General features: G+C 49.4%; 1 protein-coding gene across 1 annotated transcript in view; it reads left to right on the plus strand.

Moving 5' to 3' along the window:
- LOC135245174 (F-box only protein 11) overlaps positions 1 to 18,110 on the plus strand; it is a 27,676-nt gene continuing 9,566 nt past the window's right edge. Inside the window, exons 1-6 of the mRNA XM_064318088.1 lie at positions 1 to 309; positions 15,336 to 15,463; positions 16,636 to 16,717; positions 17,075 to 17,219; positions 17,412 to 17,541; positions 17,945 to 18,028. Coding sequence (XP_064174158.1) covers positions 222 to 309; positions 15,336 to 15,463; positions 16,636 to 16,717; positions 17,075 to 17,219; positions 17,412 to 17,541; positions 17,945 to 18,028 — 657 coding nt within the window. The 5' untranslated portion in view covers positions 1 to 221. The remainder of the gene's footprint in view (positions 310 to 15,335; positions 15,464 to 16,635; positions 16,718 to 17,074; positions 17,220 to 17,411; positions 17,542 to 17,944; positions 18,029 to 18,110) is intronic.

The raw sequence follows: 18,110 nt of genomic DNA on the forward strand, positions 1-18,110 counted from the left end.
TCCTGCTAGAGAGAAACGGAGCAGAGAGAGAGAGGAGTACGGGGGGAACAGTGAGAAAACAGAAACAACACCTAAAAATACCATTCGCAGTCGTCATAGACAGGGTGTTCGCATTTGAATACTGATGGAATTTTAAATTTAGTTTTTTTGCATGTTAAAGACTCGGTCTTAACCGGAGGGAAGGGTTCGAATTTTTCTTTTTTAGAAAATAAACTCCCCAAATGAACTCCGTCAGAGCCACCAACAGAAGACCCAGGCGAGTGTCGAGGCCGCGCCCGGTGCAGCCGGAAAGGAACAACCAGGAAAGAGGTAGCTAAGAAATGTCATTTTAAAGCATGTCGGATGATAGTTTGTGATGTTAAATGCCGATTGTGTAACAACGCGTAGGGATCTATCTTTACAACGTCAGCCCTTGTTTAGAGGAGCGTGTAAACTGAAGGGCCCTACAATCAGTTTTTAGCTAACGTGTTAGGAAACGTCGAGGCTTCTTCTATAGTAGCCAGTTGCCCAGGCCGCGCTTTGTTTGGCTTGACTTGCCCCTAATCCCTGCTGATATGCACGGTCTTTGGGTCGTTGTTTGGGGGTTAGCTTATGGTGCGTTGCGCTGGGTGTAATCTTTCCGTGGGTCTTTATAACTTACTCCTTTGGCAATTTGCCGATGTGTTACTTTTACACGCAAGGCAAAAGCATGTATGTCCTGCTGCCTTGTTTGCTAGCTAGCTGCGTTATGTTTTTTTCCTTCCCCCACTTGGGCTGCCATTTTCGGGCAGTAGTGGTAAATGTTAGCTTGTTAAATGGCTAATTTAGTTGGCAACCACTGACAATCGTATTTTCTCCTAGATGCCGGCCAACTAACCCGAGCCGACTAGTTTATGAAGTAGGCTGACTACCTAGATGATTTTTTGAAGTATATCGCTCTAGGTATGTAGCAAGTACAGCTAGTTTCGTTTTATAGCTAACTGGCTTACGTAGAGAGTGGGTTTGCTACGCAGTTGCGCTTTTGCGTTAGCCACAGGGGACCTATTTAGCTTACTGTCTTGTTAAAACTTAGATACACCAGGCTTCTTACTTAGTGGTGCGTGGATGCTGTTGACTTACTGCTTGCGGCGTAGTTAGCCATCCTAACCACATAAACTGTTATCTCTTGTGTATGTTGTTTTTTCGTGCGCATAAAACAAAGCATGACACGATATCCGTGTGATCGTAAATCACCGAGGCCTTCGTCTGGAAGCCGATCGGCATCTGCGAAGATCAATCCTGGTCTATTGTCTTAGTGCACGGCATTTTAAAGACGAACAGCCTGCTAACCAGTTGTTAGTTAGAGCTAGCTAGCTCCACTCGCCTGTCTAAAAGAGACAACGTAACGCGGCTAACTGTGTTACTAGACTAGCTAAGTGTGGATTGCTGTTGTAACCAACTAGCCTAGCTGATAAAGACTGGTATTACCCAATTGGCATTGTGTGTGTTAGCAAGCTTATACTTCTGTGTTTTAAAATGTCATACCACCGTCAGCTGATTTTACCCCATTTTCTTTCTGGAAAAAAGGTATTAACTGTCATGTGCTACTGTCCAAAAGAGCTATTCATATTTTGAGAGAAGCATGACTGGATCTGCAGTTTGCTAGTCTATTTATTTAGTTTATTGTCCAACCAGCTGGTAACCTGGTGATGTTATCTTGATATGTATATCCGTGCATATAGGTGGTTGGTGGGCTATATCAGAATCAGATGGTATTCTCAAATGTGGGTCGTGGCTTGAATCATGAAATGACCTACCAAAACAATAATGCACCAGTGGCAGGCAAACAGGCGTTTTTGGACTGGTTCGATAATTGGCTTGGACCCATTGTTTTTTTTTTTTTTAAGCCACCAGTCCCACTAACATAAATAGTTTATTTAGAAACACATGCTTGAAATATATTTCCCTCATTTACTGATAAGCAAGCAGCACATTTTTGGCTTGCAGACCAAAATACAATTTTTAAATTTACTTAAACCAATTTTTATGTTGTTTAAATAACCATTTTTTATCATTGTTTATAAGTGTGTCTATGAAACTATTCAAATATCTAATGTAGTCATGAAGTGTTCACTTTTTAAATAATTATCTTAATCAGCCAATGCTAATGATTCCATTAGTCACTTTCTCGATCTTGCTTGTACTGTTCGGGGTATTGTTTTCAGGAGGTTAAAGGGCCAAAAATATTTACTTTGGTGAAAAGTCTTTCTGTCTTGCATGTTGTGGTACAACAAAAAAGTGCCTTGGCTCTTAGGCGTATGTTTCACTGGGGAACAAATACAACTGTGCATCAAATAAATAACTTCCTCTGTTTCTGGCATAACCAACAAAAAGCATTCAATGGTTAATCCAGTATATCCCTTCAGAGTGTCCTTCAAAGTGGTGTGGTAGAGTAGTTGGTAGGTTGCTTCTATTTCCTAGAAAGTCTGCAACACTAATGTTCATGATGACCTAGCATACTGTCATTGATAGTTTGGTCATCTGTGGCCTGCAGGTTGGTAGGAGGCTTCAAAACCCCAAGCCTTATGGTCTTCCAGAGTGTGACTGTTCCTTGGTGTTTCACTTTTCACATTCTTAAGTTAAAACATAAGGCACGAAGTATAGCTTTCTGCGCACAATTTCTGATAGACAACTATTTTTCTTACAGTTCTACTCCAGGTGATATTGGATTCATTGTAACCATATTTAGGTCAAAGCATCAACCCTTCCAGACCCTTCACATTCTGTGTACACTGGGCAGCCAGCTAGCTGTGACCAGGTGGTCATGGGTTTCAGTCTGCATGGGAATTCTGCTTCTCCAGTAGAGGTTAGATCTTAACCTGAATCGCTGCAGAGGAAAGCTGCCTGCAGTGTTAAAGTCGCCCATGATGTCTTGGCCCATGGAAAATTAACATTGGTGCCCATGCTGTAGTCACCAGGTGTGGACATGCTTGGCTGTCCAGACAGAGGGATGGGTTAGGGGGTAACTAACATGCAGGGAAGTCTTCGGTAGGCCAGCGAAGATATTTTGGGCACGTCATACTTTTTTTCCCCAAAAAGCATCGGTGCAAGCCTTCCTGTGCACTTGTGATTGAAGGGTGAAGAATGCAGACATGTTTGTTGTGGAAGTAATGGGTCCTGTGAAGAAATGTGTTGCGCAGTCCACAGGACGACTCTCTGCAGCCATATCCCAATCCCTTTGTGTGTTTGTGTGTTCGATCTCCCGCTGTGGTACTTTTCACATAGTTTTCCCTTCACTATCTGATAACCTGTCAGCTTTCTGCCTGTCTGAAAAATGTTTGAAGGATAAATAAATAATGGGCCTATTAGGTCTGTTCGTGGAGGGGTAGGGGGTGGGCTCTTTTCGTGGAGGGGTAGGGAGTGGGCTCTAAAGGCTATGGTGCTGTGACAGGTGTTGGCCGAAAGGCATTTTGCATCTCTAAAGAAGAGAAACCAGATGTTTCAGGTTTCTCTGTGGCTGGTCACTGTTAACGGGGTGAAACTAGCAAGTTCCACAGTTAGAGGGGACGTACTTGCTGTGATAACTCCAGCGCATGGGCTGCAGTATTATTTGAGGCTCCTGTAGCCGAAGGCCTGGAGCAGACCTGGGCCCTGTTTCAGGAAGCAGGATCACTGTGTTAGCTGGATAACTGCACTGAATAAAACCCAGAACCCTCCCAAATCTGGAACATGGACTGAAGTGTAAAGAGCTGCTCTGGGTTTTTACTCTCCTGACTCAGTAACCCTGCTTTGTGAAATACCCACCAGGTGTGCCTGGAGCTTAGGCTCGGAGTCTGACTCCAGCAATAACAGAAAAACACTGAGAGAGCCCCTTGTTTGTACCGGCCACAGATTCCTCCAGAATGCCGCTTCACTTTGCAGATCACGTCCTTGCACACGCACAGATGGAATACCTGAAAACGGGATGTTCCGTTTTTCCGTCGTCTCCGTGTCCTTGATGTGAGGGTTTGTGTTGTCGCTGCCGTTCTGAGAAACTTGTGAGCTCACACCAGAACGCTTGCGATTCAGAGAACAGAGTGTCTGCAGCCCTTGAATTCAAAGTCTGAACGATTGCGCTTACTGGCGAGGAAAGCAAATAAACAATGGCGCTTGGCTGGAAGGGCCTCTCTGTGTTTGGAGTTTCGCAATTGGCTAATACTAGTGCTCTGTCCAATGCATTGTCGTCGTGTGCCAGGGCATGGTGTGCACTTAGGGTTTTTAACTCCAGTCACACTCCACTGAAATGGAAGTGTGAAACTTTCATGGCTGGCTAAGAATGAAAAAACCCTCTTGGTGAAATGGCAGCAGTCACGACTGTCTCTGCTATATCTTCTGTCAAGTTTTGGAAGGTGTAAAGTGGTACAAGAATCGATACAGATTGTGGGCCCTGTTACTGCACTGAAAGCCAGTGCTTTAACTGGCTGGGCTGATCAGGAGCTGGGAATCAAGCCTACTATACCATTCCCATCAAACTGGACAGTGAATGAAAGGTTTATCTGTATTACTCTGGAACTAGGTCAGATGTGAAGTCCCCCTGCTGGTTGGTGTGATTGGGCTAAACTAGTAGGTTCCCTGAGTTGCTGAAGTACATAACTGGAGGACATGGTGTGTCTGTGAATTTGTTTCCTCTTTTTATGTAGTGAGTAGCCTGGTTTCTGTATTCAGCAGAAACTTCTGATGAGAGAAAGATGGCTGGTCTTAAACATATGTGGAACCACAGGGCTGGCTGTTGGTGCAGCTGGTTGTGTAATCGTGGAATCATTGGAAACTGATTCCATGTGTCAGGGTTTGCCAAAAAGGATATATTCTTAGTGAAATGTTTATGGTTATTTAGGTTTGCTTTTTTCTTCTGGAGATCAAAAAAATATATATCTTTTTTGCCATGCTGTGTATTTGATTTTCCACGTCTCACCCTGGCAAAATCACATTGCGGTTTGAATAGGGACAAAGTTGATGTTGAGGAGACGCACCAGAGAGGACCCACTGACTAATTGGACTGCTGATGACTGAATTATGGGAGGATCTTTACTGTAAAGGTCAAGCGTTTGTGCCAAATGGGCAATGTGGGGTACAGACGCCTTTAGTTTTTTGCTGGGGCAGAGTTGTGGTTCACCACTGCCTGCGACACACACACACGCGTGCACCCGCGTGTGCGACACACTATACACTTGCTTCTGTTTGCATAGTTTATTCTCATTCAGTTGCCATGCAAACTACTATGGCACTACTAGCAAATGGCACTCCTTTTATGAGTCAAGTGTAGGTCTGATATGCAGCTCTGTGTATGTCTCCCCATAAGGAAGTGGTGGGATATTAGAGAAGTGCTATGGCGCCTTTTTGAGATTTTGCCTTATTCATGTTTACATGCCCCCTGTGTGCCAGTCACTTATTAATTTTTCGGTGAGCGTGCTCAGCTGAGCCCTGGTTACTGCTAGGAGTGCACAATATGCACACACTGGGACCCATATCCACAACTAACTTTCTGTTCATGTGGGACCATGCCAACGTTGATACTGCCCAGTTTTGCACTACAGCTCAAAATGCAACTGCATTTCTGCATTCATGGAAGAAGTGAGTACAGAGACATCAACTTGCAAGGAAAAAAATGAACAAACTGTATTCAGATTCTGCATAACGGTTAATTACTTAATACTAAAACTTGCTTACTTTATTAGCTTGTGAGCCTCAGTCTATACAGCTGCTCAGTTTCCATATGTTTTTGCTTGTGAGTTTGCCTGATAAAATGGTACATAAATTGTAAGTGGTTCAGATGACTGACTTGGCTACATTTTAGAATTTTATTCTTAAAGAGAGTGGCAGTCTGCCCTCCTTTTGTAGTTGCGCTTCATTCAGGGGATAACCGGTCACACAGGGATGGATTACACGAGGCAGTTCCATCGGCTGATCGACTCTCCAGCACTCAGGCATTGAGGCTGTTTTGTGCTATATGACCTGCACTTTTGCATTAGGCTACTTATGGAGAGCCTGACATTTTGTTGCTTGTGATGAGAGCCACCATGTGGTGTGTGTGAGAGACCATGAGTGTGTTAGTGTCCTGTGCATTCAGCTGTACTGCGCTGTTGTTTTGGGGCACTGAGTCAGGAAGGCAGTGTTGATGTCGGTACAGGTCTCTGTACAGGTGGGTAAATGGGTAGTTCAGGCGAAATGGTGGGAGTGGCCCTGGGTCTGGACCTGCCTGTCGCATGTTTCCAGGGGCATGTGTGTCAGGCCTTTAGTGCTCAGGCTCAGAGATACTTGGTCTTGGGATGCAAATGAGATTTTCTCTCACATTTATTTGAATACATGGAAGTGTAGTGTTCACGAGTGCAGTTACCATAGGCTTTCCAGAGGCGTCAGTTCAGTAAACTCTCCAGTGCACCATGTGGCTCTGTAATGTATGGAAAGCTGTTCTGGCAACTAGGTCAAATGCCACCAACATCATATTAAGGAAGTAGGACAAGGAAGAAGAAACACTGGTTGGGTGCGTTGGGGATATATAAAGGACTGCAGCACTACTGAAGAGAGGTGAATTAGCTGCATTCTGGGAATTTGGATCTTGGGGGAGGGGGTGGTGAGCGAGCTGCTGAATAAGCGTATATTGTATAAATGGTTTCGTTCTTGTGTAGATGCTGATCGAGGATTAGTGACCTATATTGTAATTGAACATGTAGGTTTTATTGCAAGCTGTAACGCGCTTCCTCGGGTAATTGATTTCTCAGTCGGTGATATGGGTGTGGTTTAGGTGTCCAGGTGGGGTTTATATTGTAAAGCAGGCCGGGGTACAGCGTGCTGTCTAGCTCGGTTTGCTGTGCGTCGCGCTCCCACACGCATTCCGATGGCGCTGATCTACCCCGTGCTGGACGCATGCCGCCTCTCCTCCTCCTCCTCCTCCTCCGTCCGGGGGCCAGCTCTCGGGTTCCGATCGCTTGCCTCTCCCGTCTGAGAGAAACCCGCGGTATCCAACGGCCCGTTTTCGGGAGCGTCCCCACGGCGGGGTAGGATTGATCTGTGCAGGCTTTAAAGCGTCGCCGCCGGCAACACGCGTACCGCCCGCCCACCCGCCCCAGACGGGGGCACACTGAGGCAGACGTCTCCAACGCGCGCCTCCGATCGCTTCAGACCCAAACGTAGGCGGTGTGGCGAGTCTGGGACGGATAGGGCCCTCTGAAGGGGAAGCAGACAGCTCTTTAGAGTCTGCACGGGGGCGAGGGAGCGCGCTCCTACCTGCAGTGCTGTCAGAGAGAGGAAAAGAAGCCCTCCCCAGAGTCTCCATCGCGGGGCGGGGGGAGGGGGTTCGATTACGCAAGGTGAGGTGGCGGGAGAGCGGGGTTTGGGGAGGCGGGGCGGGGGCCTTCTCTGCTTCGTGGCCACAGAGCTCCAGCGTTTGGCCCTGCAGCGGCGGTCCGCTCGCAGAAAGCCTGAGAGAGGGGCGCAGCCTCGGCGCTGATTTAAAAGGTCATCCTGCACCCCTCCGCCGGGCTGCTCCCGTTAATTAAGCAGGAAGCAGGAAGCAGGAGCCGCAGAAAGATTGAGAGGAGTGCTGGTGGTGGAGGCACCTTGCGTTGTGACTTTACTGAAGGTCACCTGACTCCAGGCTCGGTCTCTCACTCTCACCCTCTCCCTCCATCTCCCTCTCTCCTCTCTCATCCTCTCACCCTCTCTCTGGTGACTGGTCCTGTCTCCTTGTGCTCTTGAGTAGTCTTTGGCTACTCCCATGCTTTCATTGGGTGGGGTGGGTTGGTAGGGGGGGCTGGTTTATATCCTCCTCCTTGTATCCCTGGGACTGCATTATCTGTGGGTTCAAAGCCTTGTCTGTATGAAGTGAGTTTTGCTGTGAGCCAGACCTCTTGTGTTTTTGCATTTATTGTTGGAGGGCTGATCTCTGTTGGTCTTGGTCTCTCCTGTGGCCATTTTGGGATAAGGTGCAGATAGCTTGCTCGGCGTGTCACCAGCACGTGAACACAGGAAACTGTGGCTGAAGACGCAGGCCGTGTGCTGCCGCTGCCAGTCCGTTTGTGGGCATGGCTGTCCTGCTGTTTGATTATGTTGGTCACTCCAGTCCCCCTCTAGCCCCTCCCTCTGCATGGTAACAGTGTGCCCGTTAGCCTTAACGCTGTCAACAGCATTGATCCACTCAATTATTAACCCCCTACTGTAGGAGAACAATGAAGACCAGGCTGCTTGGCTTAATTAAACACTAGCTCTACCTGTCCAGGAAACACATGCGCACACACACGCAGGCACACATATACGCACACACACACACACACACACACACAATACACACACACACAGTTCAGTTTTTTTGCTTATGTACTGGCTGTTTTTCAGTGCTCCTGAGCTTGGTCCCCTGTTGGCGCAGCATGTTGGAGTGCTGGCCGGTGAGGGGGGCTGTGTGTGCATTAGGGTTTAAGGCCTGCTCAGCAAAGTGCTCCATGTTTAGATGAGTATCCCTGGAGATGGGGACCATAAGGGACAATAGTCGGGGACAGATGCAGCATTAATTAAAAATGGTCTGTGCCGTGGGTGTCCATTACAGACCAGAGCGTGTACGGCAGCTCTGAGAGTGTAACTGGAGAGTCCGGTTATCCCAAAGCAAATCCCGTTTTCGGAGATGAGCGTAACGAGCGAAGGGTCGCGCGCCTCTCGTGCCCGCCCTCGTGCGGCGGGCCACGTGTTCCAGCTCAGGAGGAGGAGGAGGAGGAGGAACGCTCCCTAGCGTGTCTGTGTCTTCCTCGGCCCTTTCTGAGCACTCCACTATGGGCAAACGTGAATGATGTGGCCCTGCTGTGATCCTTTCTGGGCAGGGGTGTGTGTGTGTGTGTGTTTGTTTGTTTGTGTGCTGACGCTTCGTGTGTCTGTGCGCAGGTCTGCATGGGCAGACGCTGTGATGTCACGCGGGTGTAGCTGTAGTGATTGGGTGATGCGTGTGTGTGTGTGAAATGAGCTGCAGTGATTGGGTGATGCGTGTGAAGTGAGCTGCAGTGATTGGGTGATGCGTGTGAAGTGAGCTGCAGTGACTGGGTGATGCGTGTGAAATGAGCTGCAGTGATTGGGTGATGCGTGTGTGCGTGTGAAGTGTGCTGCAGTGATTGGGTGATGCGTGTGAAGTGAGCTGCAGTGATTGGGTGATGCGTGTGAAGTGAGCTGCAGTGACTGGGTGAGTGTTGCGTGTGAAGTGAGCTGCAGTGACTGGGTGATGCGTGTGTGCGTGTGAAGTGAGCTGCGGTGACTGGGTGTCGCGGTGATGCTGTGTTTGTGCGTTACCGCGTGCTGCAGCAGTTGGCCGGGTGCTCAGTGTTTGTAGTGGTTACAGGCCCAGTAGCCTGGGAGAGCCTCCCGCTGCCAGAGTAACGGGCTGAGGCTCTGAGTCTCTCTCACTCCCTCTCACTCCTCCAGACTCGGCCACAATGAGCTGCCATCCACACGGAGGTAAAGCCCTACACTTACCCTACAAAACCGCTCATAATACGCTTATGTAGTACAGACACGCGTGTGTATCAGATAGTACTGTATGTAGATGTAGTAGTGTTTGCATGATTTATGAATTCTTTTTAAGTATAATAATGTGGGAATGGGTTTCATCGAGGACGGAAAAGTTGATGTCACCAGTTTTAGTGAGACTTGCCAGCTGATTTCAGTCAGAATGGATGAATCTCAGTGGTATGTATGTTCGCATGCTAACAAGAGTCCAGGGTAATTAGGTGAGCATACCTCAGCTTGTGTATTAGTGCTAATGTAAAGTTTGTTTATTACTGCTGCATTTTTGCGAAGAACATTTTGGTCCTGCTGCATCATTTCCTCATATGGGGTTTTCTTTTCTCCGTGACACACAAGTGCATTAAATTGCGGGAGAAATGTTTTTGGCGACAGCTTGGAAGTTTATTATTATAAGGACTCTGGACGCAGCTAGTTTTTTTTTTGTTTGAATTATCCAGCATCTGCCTCAGGGCTGCACTCTTGTATTCGCCTACTAATAAAACCAAATGAGAGGAATGAAGTAATTGTACTCCTTGTCCCTTATTAAGTGTTACAGGCTTTTAACTGGAAGTGTGCTGAAAGGCATTCTGGGAAGTGATGTTTTTATGGATGTTACTTCAGGGGCAGGTTGGATCTCGTGTGTCAGTGAAAGGCTGCGTGATGGAAATCGTGTTAAACGTTTGCATGGACATCTCTGTGAATCAGCACTCTTTGTGAGCCAGCCTGGCGCTGCGTGCTTCTCTTCCACCTCCTTCATCGGCTCTGCTTCCTTCCTCTTCATCTGCTCTCTGTCCCTCGCGGCCTTGAAGCACCAAGCACCTGCCAGTTTTTTTAAAAATCCTAACCACCCAGGGAATGCTGGGAGATGGAAAACGTATCTTTTTTGAGGGGTGGAAAAAAAATACAAAACAAAGCGAAAACCGTATCGTAACCCTTAGAGATGGTCAGAAGTTGTTGCTATTCAGGAAAGCGTTGTTAATGTCGCCATGTTGTTCATTAACTGTGGCCACACGGAACTTAATGCTACTGGCACAAATATAACGATTTTAAAAATCAATGGGGTTGCGTCGATGTGTCCCCCGTGCTCTGTGCACAGTAATTAGGGGACCGCACTTATGTAACCATCTTGATGGCTTTTTGTGTGTTGTGTGTGTGTGTGTGTGTGTTGTGTATGTGTGTGTTTGTGTGTGAGAGAGCGAGCGCACGTGTGTGTTTGTATGTTTCAAAACACCTAGGTGTGTGTGTACCCATGTGTGAGGTGGGCTCACGTGTATTGTATGTGCGTGTCGGCGGTTATCAGTGTGCTTTGTGTAGTGTTGGGCTGGGCTGCCTCAAGCTGGTTCCCGGCTGGTTGCGTTTCCCTGGAGCAACGAACCTTAACCTGCACTGCTTCAGTAAAATATCCAAGTGTATAAATGTGTCCGTGTGGGAAAGAGCATCTGCCCTAATGTAGAATAAATATTAGCCTGCATGGTGACATGCCACCATTTTGTAAATTTCATGTCCAATTCTTAACCATAGGCTTATCTTTCAACATTAACATTTTATTTGAGCTGGGGAGTAAGTTCACAGGAGTATGGGGGGAGGGTCATTTGTGTGCTCCTTTCATGCTGATTGATGAACCCAAACCAATGGACATCCCTGGGTTCTGTTGAATGTTGCTATGTTTTTAAAGTTGGTCAGATGGGGGTGGGATTTCTATGGAAATACAGCACACAGTGGGATCGCCCAGGAGATTGGAGAACGCGGGACCAGGAAGGGAAAGAAGCAGTTGAAATACCCTTTGTCTCTTAGTCTGTCAGATAGGGGCACATCAGATGTTCCCTTTGATGGTCGTCCTGAATCTTTAGTTTTTCTCTTTATAATTATCTTCTTTTTTTTGGCCTGTGGAACAAAAGAAATGTGACTAAGCAGTCAGGGCATGACCAAATTGCAGTTTTCAGAAAACCCACCAAGTTTGAGTATTTGATATGGTATCAAAGGCCCTTTCACTGGGAATGCTCATTTGTGGTAGTTTAGATCGCAGTGTACTAGCTGCCTGTGGGCATGTGTTTAGCTGCACTCAGTATTAATCTGTATCTGGCTCTGTTATATTCAGCAAAAGGTCTGTTCTGGTAAATAATTATATGGCTGGATCTTCTTATGCAGTTTGATGAAAATGGCTCAGTGCTCTTAAAGTATTTAGGGGTAAAGGAAGGCTTATACAACATAATAAATGCCCGTCTTCCCACGTGTAATGGCTAAAAGCATTTAAATATCTTTTAGATCAGCCTTGATAGTCTTACAGAAACACTATACTGGAACTGAATACCAAAATATTTGACATCGAGTTGGACTTTTTCAACCCAATGATCCAAGTTAAGTCCTGTAATTAGATAACCTGTCACTTTCCCTCTGGTTTATTTTGCCTCTTCTCCTGGTCCTAATCCCAGTTAATCACGGTTTCTTACCTGATACAGATTGTCAATGTTATGGGTCAGTGTTGACGGTGGGGAAGATTGTGTGCGTGTGTGCGTGTGCGTGTGTGTGTGTGTGTGTGTGTGTGTGTGTTGTGTGTGTGTGTGTGTGTGTGTGTGTGTGTGGTGTGTGTGTGTGTGTGTGTGTGTGTGTGTCTGTGTGTGTGTGTGTCTGTGTGTGTGTGTGTGCGCGCGCGCGCCTGTGCGTGTGCGGCGCTTCTTGATTTGATGGAGCAGATGCTGCTTGCTGTGAGGTCGAGGCTCTTTCCTGTTCAGGGTTTTTTGGTGACTGCGCCGTCCCTAAGTACAGGGGCGCCTAACTGGAACTGAGCGTGTGTGATGTGTAAATGACGGTAGGCATTAACAGTATTACACAGCAGAGTGGTTTCTTTGCCCCCCCCACAGGGGTTTGTGTATTTGTTTTCGGTTGTGTCCGTCCAGTTCATTTTGCGGCTGAAGTGTCTGAGGGGCGGGGCCGGCCTGCTCTGGATGCGTGAGCGGCGGTCGCCCCCGTCCGTCTCGGGCGTCTGGTTTTTCCCACGCCGCGCGCACCGAGCCGCCGGCAGACACGTGGGCGTGACCCGCGCCAGGATTGGCCGGCCAGTTCCGCTTACCCGGGCAGGGCGGAGAGTTCGCTTTCAGAAGCAGAACACGGGGCGTCTGTCTTCCTCTCAGGAAGCGGACTGGAGGCTCGGCGATGTGGTCCTCCGCTGCTTCTCAGGGGTGAAGGACGAGCCCGTTCTGACATTTACAGGCTGAATGGAGGAGTCGTCTGAGCTGACTGCTCACTGCAGCTTCTGCGCTGTTCTGACTGCGGGGCCTGGGAGGCCCAGCGCTTCACCAGGGGTCTGATTATTTTACAGTAACAGAGAGGTTAGCATGCTTCCGCTCCTGCTCAGAAAACGAAATGAAGGAGAACGCGGAGGTGGAGAGTGAGGAGACTGCGGAGGAGGCGGAGAGCGGCGGGGGGGCCGCCGGGGGCCGATCGCGCGGCTCTGGGGGGAGAGAGCAGAGACCGGAGCCCGTGTGCGCCGTCGCCACGGGGATATCCCGGGACAGCCGCGGAGCGCGTGTAAGATCGTTATGCAAACGGCGCGATTCAAATGATGCCGTGGCGCCATTTGCATTCCGTGCGTCCGCACAGGCCGGCAGAACGTTTTCTGTTTGGGTACCGGCATGAGCGGCGGGGGAGCGCAGCAGTAACGGGCTCGGGTTCGAGCGAGCTTGTTGGCGAATCCCGTTGACCGCTCAGGGTGCGCGGACTGGAAACGGCGCGCCCAGCCAGCCACCGCGGCACAGCTTGGAGGCCAGACGAGTGTCCCCGGGGGCATGTCCTCCGCCTCGTCTTCAGGCTTTGTCACCCGTCGTCTTCACCACAGCAGCCTGATGTTCAGGCCCTGTGGGATTTAAGGATCTCTTAACTCTCCAGATTAAGATGGTTCTGCTGTCTGTGTCCGTCCTGTCCATCAGTGAATATGAAATCCTTTGTAACCAGTTCTGACATTTCTGCCATCCATGAAGTGTGTTTACAGTGCTGAATAAAACACTAACTAACTAATTAAACTACTGCTAATATTAGTAATTGCTATTTTGTTAATGTTTTAAAAAATGTGTGTTATTTTTCAGTTTTTCTTCTTTTCCCTCTTGTGGGCCTGTGTAGAGAATTTATTTCTGAGAAATAAATTATGCACCAGTTTATTTGCATCTTTGGGTTTCTCCCTGTTTCGACTAAAAGGAAAACGCATATGTCTGAGACTTTGACCTTAACACGGGGAGACAAGTCTTTTAGCAGCATATGAGAATCAGACACGCGCTCAGCCACAGCCATTCAAGCACACACATGCATACATTTACACTGAAATGTTCAAGCACACACACACACGTTGAAGCGTACACAAAACAGCCTTGGTGATGACAGCTGGTAATTGGCTCCAGTGACGCAGAAACACAGACACAGTAAAGGTTGTTCCTGCTTCATATCTTCTAGGAATCGGCACGTCTTGGTCATAGTGAGAGTGTGTGTGCGCGCTTGTGTGCGCCTGTTAACTTGTGCGTGCTTGCTAACGTGTAATTTGCATACAAGCGCCTGTCTGGTGACTGTGTATTTAGTATTTACAGGAGAGTGCATGTGAGAGGAAATGTGTGTTACTGGTGTAGGAGTGTATGCTTGCACTTGTGTGTATAATTGTGTGCAGGTGCGTAGTAAGGACATGTAGGCCTACTTGTCTTTGTGTGGCGGTGTGTGAGAGGTCGAGATAGTGACTGTACGAGACGCACTGGTGTGTGTGTGTGTGTGTGTGTGTGTGTGTGTGTGAGAGTCCGTGTTTTTGTTAGCCTTGTTTTTCCGACATTCCTAGAGAGGCTGTGGGTCGGGTGCAGGAATGTGTTTTTACCTGTCGGGCCGAGCTGTCGCTCCCATCCGGAGGACTGGCTTTCACCTGCGAATTCCTCTCTGCACCTGCATTTGTACGGTGCGCACAGCTCTGTGTCCCTTTCACTGCACAGACCTCTCGAACCCCGCGACCTTCGTCTGCAAACCCCGCGACCTTCGTCTGCAAACCCCGCGACCCTCGTCTGCAAACCCCGCGACCCTCGTCTGCAAACCCCGCGACCCTCGTCTGCAAACCCCGCGACCCTCGTCTGCAAACCCCGCGACCTTCGTCTGCAAACCCTGGCTTATAAATCCTCTCACGGGACGAAGATGAAGGCTGTTTTTAAACCTCGTGAGAGGTTTTTGTTCTCTGTTGGCTTTCTAGAAATGGCTGTCTGAACTGTTGCCATTTTGTGTGTGCGCTTCGAGCAGAGGTCAGTTTGGGGGAGTCAGTGTGTTCTGGAATCTAGTGATGATACACTGGGTTTGAAGGAAACCAGCTGGGGGTTGTTGGGTTTGCTTGTTTTTGCTGTTACTCACCCATTGATTGTTTAATTGATCTGGTACCTTGGACAGGAAGTCTGCTCAGGTGATAACTGACAGGTAGAAATATCAGTCGGGCTTAACTGGAATCGCGGACCTGGGCCAAAGCTCTCCTGCAGAACGGTGTGCAGGACTCGGCTGCCTGGAGACCCTTCCATAATGCAGGCCAGGGTCCTGAGTTGAAACACAGTTTGACTCTGCTGTGTACGGCAGGACTGGTGCGTTGTGTTTGGTAGGATCGGTGTGGTCTATCAGGATTAGTGCGGTGTGTTTGGTAGGACCGGTGTGTTGGGTGCTAGCGTGTGCACTCACAGCACGTCTGGGTCACCGTGGCCCCTCTGTTCGGCCCCTGGCCTCGCCTGCTCGGGACAGAAGGAGGGGGGCTGTGGAGATGTTCAGGTTTAAGTGAGACCCGTTGAGTAAACGCGCTGTGGTGATGTAAGCGTTTGTGGCAGGGATGTAGCCTGACGCTCCCCCTCCCTCTCCAGATGAGGACGTCCCTGCAGACATGGTTGCAGAAGAGTCCGGCCCGGGAGCGCAGAACAGCCCCTACCAGCTCCGCAGGAAGTCCCTGCTGCCCAAGAGGACCGCCTGTCCCGCCAAGACCAGCATGGAGGTGAGACACGGCGCCTGTGGGAGAGAGAGAGTGTGTGTGTGTGTGTGTGTATGCGAGCGTGTAGGCACTCTGTGTGTGGGTGGGTGGGTGTGTCTGTGTGTGCGTATGCGCGCGCGGGTGTGTGTATGAGGCTGCGAGTGGCAGCGTGCCTGCGCGTGTGTGCGTATGTGTGCGCGTGTGTGTGTATGCGCGTGCAGGTGTGTGTATGAGGGTGCGAGTGGCAGCGTGCCTGTGTGTGTGTGCACGTGTGTGCGTATGCGCGCAGGTGTGTGTATGTGTGTGTGTGTGTGTGCGTGTGTGTGCTAGCGCGCCCGTGTGTGTTGAGGTGCGAGTGCAGGTGCCTGTGGTGGTATGCGCGCGTGTGTGCGTATGCGCGCAGGTGTGTGTATGTGTGTGTGTGTGTGTGTGCGTGTGTGTGCGTATGCGTGCAGGTGTGTGTATGAGGGTGCGAGTGGCAGCGTGCCTGTGTGTGTGTGCGGGTGTGTGTATGAGGCTGCGAGTGGCAGCGTGCCTGTGTTCACGAGTGTGGTGTGTAGGGTTTGTTCACACACCTCCTCGACTGTACCGAGCCCAGTGCCGGTCCGGCCCGCCTGATGTTCCTTTGCTTTCCTCTGCCTGATCCTTTCTGTGCTGCTCTACCCTCTAGGAACCCACAGGCCAGGATTGATCTACTTTTTATATCTCGCTCACTGCATAAGTTATCTCCCCATTTATTAAACATAGGGTTCAATTATTTAACACAGATTTAGTTTTTTTTAAATGCGCTGAAATATTCATATTGGGTGATTTGATTTGATGGATTAATTTTGCCCCGGGGTGTTATTAAAATAAAAAAGCAGCATTGGGTGATTTTAGGGTGACACACTTCAGTGAAACCAGTGGGTATCTGTAGTGCTGTTACTTCATATCTGTGTGACAGCCTCTGTACTGGGCCAGTTTGGTTTGTGTGCATGTGGTTCAGGAGGCATGTCTAATGCATGCATGCATGTTTGCCTGTGGCACAACCGGAGCCCGGCCCCGTGGCGCTCTGCAGAAGCGCTCTGAGAACGCTGTGTGGGACGGAGGCGGTTCTGAAACGGCGGGATTGGCGGGGCAGGCGGCGGTCTGCGTGCCGTGTCGCAGGCGTGTTGGAGGTGCTGTGTGTGTCCCTGACATCCGTGTTCCTTTTTCAGGGCGCTTCCACCTCGACCACGGAAAACTTCGGCCACCGCGCGAAACGTGCCAGAGTATCGGGAAAGTCACAAGACCTCCCAGGTGAGCCGAGACTCCGCCCACACTTCTGTAAGGGGCCAATGGGAAGCCGAGAAGATTTACACTGAAGTGGTTCAGAGCGCAGACCAATGAGGAACAGTGTGACATACCCCACTCATGAAACTATTAGCATAATATTGAGACAATAATATTAATAATTATCATTATGGGCATTATAATCATAATTATAGTGATGAAAGTATTGTTAATATTAATCAAATTGTATTCATTTTGCAATGAGCAGTTCCTTAATGGTGCACCTCAAATCAGTGTAAGAGAGCTGGACATTTTGATGATTAAATCCAATAATGAAATGTGGTGGTGATGATGATTGTAACGAGCACTGCCCTCTTCCCCCAGCGGCCCCAGCCGAGCAGTACCTGCAGGAGAAGCTTCCGGACGAGGTGGTGCTGAAGATCTTCTCCTACCTGCTGGAGCAGGACCTGTGTCGGGCCGCCTGCGTGTGCAAGCGCTTCAGCGAGCTCGCCAACGACCCCATCCTCTGGTGCGCTTTCCCTCCCGCGCTCACTTGGCCTAATCTGCCAGCACTGCTGTATTCACCTTATTCCTAATCCCTCCAGATTAGGGTGGTGAGATTAAACGCCCCCGTCGGGACCGAAGGAATAGAGCGGCCCCCGGCCCCGCCCTTTTCCTCTGTGTGTGACCTACGGCTGACCCCGAGCGTCTGGTTTTACAGGAAGAGGCTGTACATGGAGGTGTTCGAGTACACGCGTCCCATGATGCACCCTGAGCCCGGAAAATTCTACCAGATCAACCCTGAGGAGTACGAGCAGCCCAATCCCTGGAAGGAGAGCTTTCAGCAGCTGGTACGCTCCTCCTCCCTAACCCAACCACAGCCCAGCCACAGCCCAAGCAATACCCAGCCTGCTGAGAGGACAGCTGTCTGTATTATTCCTGACACCCCCATAATCCCACTGTGTTCTCTCCAAACACAACCCAAGAGGGGCATCTCCTAACTCCTGTAACCCTGCTAGTACCAGGCCAGTGCCTGAGCTTAGCCTAACCCATGAAAGGCTCATTTCAGGCACTGCATTGTCACCGCCCGGTCGGCCCAGGCTTGCGGTACTGCTGGCGTTCTGGTTGTGGTGCTGGAGTTCTGGTTGTGGTGCTGGAGGTGCAGTGAGATTACAGATGGACGCAGTGGGCGCCTGTGTTTTACGCTGGTGACACGCTGGCACGCTGGCTGATTGTGCGCTGTTCTATTTGCAGTACAAAGGCGCGCACGTGAAGCCCGGCTTTGCGGAGCACTTCTACAGCAACCCGGCCCGGTACAAAGGGAGAGAGAACATGCTGGTAAGAGACCTCTATACGCAGTCCTCCACGGTCTCTGCTCGGAGATCCTTATGCATGCTTATTACATGGTAGTGGATGAGTG

This window comes from Anguilla rostrata, chromosome 18 (assembly GCF_018555375.3).
Source record: "Anguilla rostrata isolate EN2019 chromosome 18, ASM1855537v3, whole genome shotgun sequence".
In the NCBI taxonomy this organism is placed as follows: domain Eukaryota; kingdom Metazoa; phylum Chordata; class Actinopteri; order Anguilliformes; family Anguillidae; genus Anguilla; species Anguilla rostrata.